The 9,577-nt window shown below is 37.9% G+C and overlaps 1 protein-coding gene across 1 annotated transcript in view; it reads left to right on the top strand.

The window, feature by feature from the left end:
* Positions 1-9,577, top strand: part of LOC113443540 (serine protease 27-like) — a 34,653-nt gene that overhangs the window by 7,605 nt on the left and 17,471 nt on the right. The window contains exons 4-6 of the mRNA XM_087917240.1: positions 2,293-2,314; positions 2,524-2,550; positions 4,195-4,221. Coding sequence (XP_087773366.1) covers positions 2,293-2,314; positions 2,524-2,550; positions 4,195-4,221 — 76 coding nt within the window. The remainder of the gene's footprint in view (positions 1-2,292; positions 2,315-2,523; positions 2,551-4,194; positions 4,222-9,577) is intronic.

Raw genomic sequence — 9,577 nt, 5'->3', positions numbered from 1 at the left:
AGCAGTTTCCTCTTCTGAATCATTTTTTGACATGGAAGTGATTTAGTATGCTTGGTTGACAGCCTGATTGAGGATACAATTAAGGCTGGATTCTGCTGAATTTCAAGAATTCCTCCTACACTCTGGTGTCTTCGTTTTGCTTTATTTCTATGAAAGACTTCACACCTGCCTTCATTTGCCAGATATTATTCATGCTTGTTAGATACATGAGTTTAGTTCTCCTTTAAGAGAGGGTAATATCTGCATGAAAAAAGGGACTCTTAAAAGTGGTACTTTTGTGCTGTGTTTGATCTAAACCAGGAAGGAGAACCAGGATCTGTCAAAGAAGTTTCCTAACAGTGAGAACTATTAACCAGTGGAATGGCTTGCCCTCAGAAGTTGTGGGTGCTCTATCACTGGAGACTTTTAAGAAGAGATTGGACAGCCATTTGTTCTGGAATGGTATAGGACCATGATGGCAAACCTATGGCATGCATGCCACAGGTGGCATGAAGAGCCCTCTCTGTGGGCACACAAGCTGTTGCCCCAGCTCAGTTCCACTGTGCATGTGCCTCCTGCAGGCCAGCTGATTTTTGGATCTTTGTGCGCATATGCGGGGTGCATGTGGGAGATGTGTGTGCATGCATGGGGTGGTGGTGGAGTGAGGCTCCCTTACACTCCCTGTTTTGGGCTGAGTAGGCATCTCTGTAGCCTCCTGGGAACAAAAACTGGGGCGGGGCATGCCGCACCCCCTTCGTGGTACTTTCGGTACTCAATGACAAAAAGGTTAGCCATCACTGGTATAGGATCTCCTGTGTGAGCAAGGGGCTGGACTAGAAGACCTCCAATTCCCTTTCAAATCTGTTATTATGTTATTTTTAACTGCATGTTACTGGTTTGGTTAACTGTATGTCCAATTGCAGGTTTTTCATTATTTCTGCACATAAGACTGTTTTGTCTGGTTGAACAGGCAGCACTATTTTCCTATTCCAACAGCTACTGTACTTCAGGGTGTGTTTACCACACCACTTGCTGCCAATGCTGCTGTTCTCTTTCAGAGCAAGCTGAGGACAAAGCTCGGTTTTTAATATTTCTCTTCCTGCTTCACTCTGTGCCCCACCTCCATGTTTGTGGCTGTCAGCCAGGGTACAGGGGACTTTGGGACAATAGCAGCAGCACTTAGACTTATAGACTTTATAGCTCTCTCTACATGGTTTATGGTTTACAGAGTCAGCATGTTGATTCCAACAATCTGGGTCCTCATTTTACTGATTTTGGAAGGATGGAAGGCTGAGTCAACCTTGAGCCAGTCAGGATTGAACTCCTGCCAGTAGAATGCAGAGTTATCCTGCAATACTGCATTCTAACCACTGGCCATCACTGCTCTTTCTAGAAAAGCACTATATCTTTATCCAGGGATAAGGTGATTATCTGATACTTGGTTCAGATTACTAATGTCCCTGTGAAGGTTAATTGTGCAATTTGTGCTAAAAGAAATAGCTAAAATGCTGTCCTGTGTATCCACCCTTCTTTATTCTGATCTCACTATAAATCAGGGAGAACAATTAGGGTTTTCCCCCATTCTCCTCCTGATGATCAAATGGACCAAAAACGAAATTTGATGAAGCTGTCAATAGAAAATATAGGGCTTGGCAATTAGGACCAGGAAACTTCCCACCTCCCAGGACATTTCTGTTTGTACAAGTAATCCTTGATTAATAATGGCAATTGGGACCAGACTTTCCATCACATGCATAAGCTTGTAAAACGCAATGTGACATGACAATATCACTTAATGAAGGAAATTTGGGGATTTCTGACTGCTGCCCTAAGTGACTGCCATAATGTCATTAAGCATGATGTCACATGGTCATAATTTCTGACTTCCTGCTGGTTTCCCCATTGACCTTGCTTGCCAGAAACTGGGAAGGTCACAAATAGTAATCACATGATTGTGGGATGGTGCAACCATTGTAAATATGAATTGGTTGCTGAGTATCTTGACTATAATCAGAGAGATACTGCAACACTTGGAATGTGAATGATCATAAATGTCCTCATTCAGTGCTATCCTTTCTGTGAGAAGAGCAGGTAACACTGGCCTCCATAGGCCTCTTTCCTATCACTAATTCTGCCTTTTTTTTTTTAAGAAAAAAATTCTTCTGGAAAGAACATTGTTCTATAAATGTATGAGACTACTCTGAACTATATATAACATACATTTTTCTAGCCAGCTGTAATATATATTGCAAATATTCCAACTACTAAAGTTGCCAACTCATTTTGGGTTGTTGTTTTGTTCTTAATTTTCAGGGTACAGATTCAACAAAACCCAGTAAGCATCAATGATAACAAGCTGAATGCATGATCCCTCATCCTTTTTTTGACGTCAGTTCTCAGGCAGATGGGTATTAACTGTTGACATCTAAAAGTTACATTGTACAATATTTTTTTCATAACAGTTTTGATTTTCTTCCTGGTTCTTTTACCTAATTGTCTGGTTTTCCAGCTTAACAAATGTTTTTATTTTCCTTCTTTGTACAGGTGCTCTGAAAAATAAAATTCAAAACAGTGAGTATTGACTTAACCTAAATAGCTGTTTGCTGTTCACCTTGCAGCAAACATGCACTTTTTTTATTGTAACTGCTATGAAAATAACATGCTTTCTCTGTGATATGCTTGCCTCTGTTGCTATAATTAAAAGTTTTGGGAAGATCAATTGAACTAATCAGTTCAATTTTGTAGATAACTATTGGCATAGCCAAGCCTTTCTTATGAAGCCTATTAGCGTCATAGAATAGAAATACTTCTATTTTTTAAAATTGGAATTGGGGAAAAAAAACCATACAACATGATTGCCTTTTGACCCACTACTTTTAATTTCCTAAAGCTTTCCCTTAGCATACCATAAACATATTTTGCTAGGAAGCAAAGCCTGTTGGCCTGATTAGGAGCTTCTAGATGTCAGACTGATAAAACTTGAAGCAAGTCCAGCAGGTTTTCTCATTTTATTTTCTGCTTCTAATACTACTGTTGACTACTGCTACTGCAGGGTAGAAGTGAGAAACATTTTGTAACTGACACTGATTCGAAGGCACATAAAAGAAGTGACAGTTAAATTTTACATCTTTTTAATTTTTTGGGTCCCAAAAAAACTGCAAGGAATGAAGCCATTGATATCATCAAGGCAATTCATTAAACCTGTTTTGGGTAGATGGGTGTAAAGACTAAATAATCCATCATTTTTGCTCTTATACTCATCAACCTAACCTTTTAAAAATATGGAAGAGATATTTTAATCCGCTGTAGGACATTTTATTCCTTAACATATTTCAACCCCTGCCCTTCATATACCCCTAAAATGACTAAGAGTTTTGAGCCTTCCCTTTTATTTGCATATTGTTCCCATTACCTACTTTATGTACAGTATAATTGGGACTGGAATGTGGAAATACAGCCTTGCCCCTGCCTGTGTATTAGTGATGTGGAGCAGGTATTAGTGACATGGAATTTGTGATAGTGCAGAGCATAGTGGTGACACGTGACATCAACAGATGGGTACAGCCAGGGTTTTTTCTTTTCTTTTTTGCTGTCTTCCATGTTTAGAATTTTCAAACAGCAAAGTAGGTATGATATTTTAAATGGGACTCAAATGCTCCTATCTTGGTGGAAGGTTCAAAATTTAAAAAGTTGTCCCTTGCTGCTCAATTTCAATGCAGATATTTGAGAAATTTGGGGGCTACACCACATGCACACACATTTATGAATTCTGTGTTTAGCCCTATGAGCTTTCCACCCCTATTAATCTGGCACCTTACTTACAAATTGATTAACAGAGGACACTCACAGGAGTGTTAAAATACTTGGGTGGCAGCAATGACTGCATGATTGGAGTTCTGTTCTTTATTTTTCTACTGTATATGTCATACATGCAGCCCATGTAGAAAAAGACCCAGAGCTTTAGTAATGTGGCTGTAGTCACTATCTGGTCTTTTTTGACTTCTCATGATTAAAAAACAAATAATCAAACTGAAACATTTGGCAGATTTGTAATTGGTTATATAAGCTTTACAGACAAAGTCACAGCCTTCGGTTTAAGATTAAAAAAGAGGTTGTTTATCTGGGTGTGGGGTTTTTTTTGGTTCATTTTAATCTCAGATTTACTTAATCAGAGAATTACATGCCAGTTTCTTTTGCTTCCTCCATTTTTTCTAGGAGATGACAAAAAGGGTATTCAAACAGGTAAGTGGCAGTCAAACAGGCAACAAGGGGAGGGACTTCTTGAATCATACTTGTTTTTCCTATAACTGAATACTATCAAAGACAAGGAACATTCAGCAGCTCCACGAGGAAGACATTGTAGGAATGATTTCATTGGAAACAATTTAACATAAAACCTTACCTAAATTGGCATATCTGGGCCCTCACAGGTTTAAGATCTGTGGTTGCTTCCCTTCTTCACACTCCTGGTTTTTGGCAAGTATAAATTGCAGTTTCATGTTAGGAAAGACTTGTGCTCTTTTCTGCCAGACAAAAGAACAAATGTCTGCCGTATCTTCTTCATTAAAGGTCCACCTTTTGTTTCAAGAGTCGGTTGTGTTTTCTCCAGCCATGTAGTGTTAATCTTTAACACGTGGCAGCTTCTAAAGCTGAGAGAGAAGGAGGAGCAAATAATGTGATTACATCATAGGGAGATTAGGGCCAAAAAAAAAATGAACACTTTTTTGTTGTTAGGAATTGTCAACTGGTAACAACGAAACCTACACGTGCAGAGTTCAAACTAACACCTTTATTATGTTCAGCCTATAATACAGGAATCTCCTCAGTCTGGCAGCCTATTCTTGGGAATAAATAGATAAGGCTCCAAACAATGTAAGTTAATTCATTGCAATAACTCAAGCCAATTTTATAAATTCCAATTTCCTTCTTACTCTCTCTGATCACCTCCTCTACACACTTTCCTCCAAAATAGTCCTTTTATTTCTTAATACCAGGATACCTTAAAGTCCATATATTTTGCCTGGTTCACACTCCGCTTGCTGCTTCACTGTTCAAGCACAGTCTTAATTCCCAGACTGCCACAGTCTTAGTTCCTTGTTTTTGTGGTGGCCATTTTAGACCATCACTGCAACTTGCCTTTGGAAGGGAGGGGAGTTGCAACTCCCCTCAACCCTCCAAGCAATTCCCCCTTTCTTTACCCCTTTCCTCCAGGGTAGTTCCAGTCCCAATTGGGACCCTCCAACAAGTGAGCTCAGAGCAAAACCATGCACAATTGCGGATTCCACTCTGACTCTGATTATGAGCAACCAGAAGTTCCAGAATATAAATTTTTAACAAAACATCTCATTAAGAATGGAATAAATTTTAGATGGCTGATACCAGAGGGAATATTGGTGACCTGGATAGAAGAAAGACATAGATTGGACTCCATAGAAAAAGCAGACTAATTTTATGATTTATTTATTTTGAACCATAAGAGGTAATGAGAGTAAGAGAGGAAAAAGGGGGTAGACAATAAGAGGAAGCCGCAGGAAAGAGAGATTTACAAAAAAGGATGAAAGACAGTCAGAGGAAATAGCAAAAAGAGAAGGAGCAAAGGCAAAAGAACACACAGAGAGAAGAGTGACTTGAACACCATGGAAGAAAAAATTAAAATAACTGTCAGTTAATATAACTGGACTGAATTCTGCTATAAAAAGGAAAAGAATCTTTAGAAAAATTAACGTTGGATATAATTTGCCTGAAAGAGCAAAAAAACAATGCAATAAATTATTGGAATACCCCAAAATTGGAAAACTATACACCTCCCTATCACAACTTAAGAAGAGAGGAGTAGCTCTTTATATAAAAGAAACAACAAATGCTAAGCAAATATTTATGGGTGAAGAAGGGAGGATTTTGATGGTAGGGATAACAATGAATTACAAACAAATACTCCTGGTAGCAATTTAATGCACCAAATAGTAAATAGGACTTTTATAGTAAACTTCATAAGAAAATAATAGAATTGGAGTACAAAAAATATGTGTAGTAGGAGACTTTAATGAAATTGTAGATGTAGAACTAGATTATAAAACCAGGAAAGTAAATAAAAAAGCTAGGAAAACACTTCCAAAGGCTTTCTTTAAAAGGGCGGAAGAGCTAGGTATCCAAGATATGTGGTGAGAGATACATCCTAAGGAAAATCAATACTCATTTTATTCAAATAGGCATATGTGTTGGTCAAGAATAGATCTGATATGGATGTCAGCTGAATTAAAATCTAATGTACAAGAACTGAATATAGAAACAAGTAATTGGACAGACCATAAGTCAATAAAAGTCAAGTGGAAAGGACAAAAAGAAAATTAAGATGGATATTGAACCAATTTATATTAAAAGACAAGCAATTTATTCAATTAATGGAAAAAGGATTAGACTTTTCATCTAAAGAGAATAGAAAAGTAGAAACCTCATTACAAAATGTATGGGATATAGCTAAGGCATATATTAGAAGTTTAGTCATAACTTATATAGGAAAGAATAATAATATAAAGAAATAAAACCAAAAGACATTAGAAGAAGAATACAAGAGGCTAGAGATAGAACTACAAAAAGAACCATAAAAGAAAACAGAATCTAAATAGTCATGTGGAATTAATAAAACACAAGTTGAATATAATAGATAAAGAAGAATTAGCACAAATTATTGAACACTGACCTAAAATACCTGAAACAGTGAAAGCCATATTAGATGAACATATAACAATGATGGAATTAACAGAAGCAATTAAGAGACAAAAGAATGATAAAACACTGAGCCCAGATGGTCTACCAGCAGAACTTTACAAAGACTTACAAATCATTCTAAGTATGCCAATGTTGGAAGTGTTCAATGAAATATTGTTAGAAGTGAAAGTACCAAATTCATGGATGGAAGCATATATCTCCCTCACACCAAAAGAAGATTAAGACTTACAACAGATTTTAGATAGATAGATAGATAGATAGATAGATAGATAGATAGATAGATAGATCTATCTTTGGTTATTCAGGTTTTCTCCCACATAAAATTGGAAGGATCTAGGCAACATTTCGATGAAGTCTCATTCATCATCTTCAGGCTTGTGTCTTCAGCTTTGTGCTTCTCAGAGTAATGTGAGCTTGCAGCTGCTTCTTCCTTTTAACTGCTAGTGGGGGTGTGACTTGATTGGTTGGGGGCTTGGCTGTATTCTGGTTGGGGAGTTGGCTGTGTTCTGATTGGCTGGGAGTGTGTTCTGTTCAGGTGGGGAATGCACACTCTCACACCACCACCCAGCACAGGTCAATTCCATAGCTGAGACACTCATCTCCAGAACAAAATGCTTAGCCGACGAACAACACCTAAAAACTGAACTACACACTCTCACTAACGTACGCCAATGGATTCCAAAGAAAGAAGATTACCCACCTAATCCAAAAAGAAACTCCAACCAAAATCCAAGACAGAAAACATGAGCCCTCCTCCCATTTATAAAAGACACTACAGACAAAATCAGCAAGATCCTCCAAAAATACAACATTAAAACAGCATTCTGCACAAACAGAAAAATATCTACCATCCTAAGAAAACCTAAAGACAAAATCGAGTTAGAAAACCAAGGAGTATACGAAATCCCTTGCACCGCCTGCCCCACCACATACATTGGACAAACTAACAGAGGTATGAGTGCACGCATTGAAGAACACAAGAACTAAATCAAAAAAGAAGAACCGACCTCTTCCCTGGTCCAAAACTTTAAAGCCACAGGACATGAGATTGACTTTAAAAATACCAGAACTATCGCCAAAACCGAACACTTCAACAACGGAATAATCAGAGAAGCCATAGAGATAGAAAAACGCCCACACAGCATGAATAAACGAGATGATGCCTCCCGCCTACCAGCCATTTGGAAACCCGCCCTCATGAACAGACGAGTACCTAACATGAAGAATGACACCAGACCCACCCCCACGAGGGCCACAAAAGATGCTACCACCACACTTCCATGTAAAAAGCAGACTCACACCCACACAGAAGATGAGACATGACCACGGACCAGAAGCCACACCACAGCTGCATCACTACCTGCTTCAAACCCCTCCGACTCATACATGAAGCGAACTGACGCCCACCATGAAGATGCAGCATGACCATGAATGTGAAGCCAAACAGCAGGATCACAGCTCACCAGTCAAATCCCCCAGCAACTAAGAGTAACCTGAACACAACCAGCCCCCACCTGAACTGAACACACCCCCACCCACTCAGAACATAGCCAAGCCCCCACCCAATCAAGTCACACCCCCACTAGCAGTTAAAAGGAAGAAGCAGCTGCAAGCTCACATTACTCTGAGAAGCACAAAGCCAAAGACACAAGCCTGAAGATGATGAATGAGACTTCATCGAAACGTCGCCTAGATCCTTCAATTTTATGTGGGAGAAAACCCGAATACAGAAGCCTGATGATGGCAGATGAGATTCTGCTGAAACGTTGCTACAACTTTAAAAGCACAACTATGATGACGTGAGAAAATACCCGAGCAAAGCTGAATACCATACATATACACACACACACACACGCACACACACACCGATATTCTTATTGGCTGCAGATTATAAAATATATGCCTCAATAATTGCAGAAAGATTAAAAAGGTTTTAAAATCAATTTATACATCCAGATCAAAATGGATAAGAGACAAATCAAAGACAATATGAGAATAATTTTAAATACACTGGTGTATTACGAAGCAGGGAAGCAAATGGTATTGATCTTCTTAGAAGTACAGAAAGCATGTGACAGTATGAACTGCTAATTCATGTTAGCACAACTAAAAGGTATGGATTTTGGGGAGAGATTTATTAACATGATTAAGGCAATATATTATAAGCAAACAGTAAAGGTGATGGTAAATGGGGATATGATAGAGAAGGTTAACATTAAAAAAGGTACAAGACAAGGATGCCCCTTGTCTCCCAAGATATAGAGATAAAAGGTATGGAAATAAAAAAGGAAAAATATAAACTGTAGGCATTTGCAGATGATTTAGTTTCCATTCTGGAAGACCCACAAGAAACAGGGCCTAAAGTAATAAAAAAAAATTAGAGGAATATGGCAAAGTGGCAGGATCGAAAATAAACAAAGAGAAAACTGATATTAGTTTTAAATCTCACAGATATGCAGGAAAAAGAGTTAATGAAGCGAATGGATATTCAGATTGCTAAGAAAGTAAAATACTTATGGATCTATTTGACAACAAGAGGAAACAAGGAAGATAATTATTATAAACTAATGCAACGAATTAAAGTGGATTTGGAGAAATGGAAAAACCTGCAATTATCATTGATAGGAAGGATAGCCACAATAAAATTGAATATATTGCCGAGTATTATATCTATTTCAAAAAATTCCAATAAAATTGAATTTTTTTTTTTGAGGAATTCAATAAAGTAATATTAAAATATATTTGACAAAGGGAAAAAAGCAAGAATAAGCCTAAAAATGCTGCAGGATTCGAGAAATAGAGAAGGCTTTGGGCTATCAAATTGGGAATTGTATTATTAGGCTAAGGTGAGTGAAAGAATGGATTGTAT

The sequence above is a fragment of the Pseudonaja textilis genome, chromosome Z, assembly GCF_049901715.1.
Source record: "Pseudonaja textilis isolate UNSWEBS1 chromosome Z, rPseTex1.2, whole genome shotgun sequence".
Lineage (NCBI taxonomy): Eukaryota > Metazoa > Chordata > Lepidosauria > Squamata > Elapidae > Pseudonaja > Pseudonaja textilis.
Note: the sequence above shows the minus strand (reverse complement) of the source record. Positions and strands in the feature narration are given on the sequence as shown.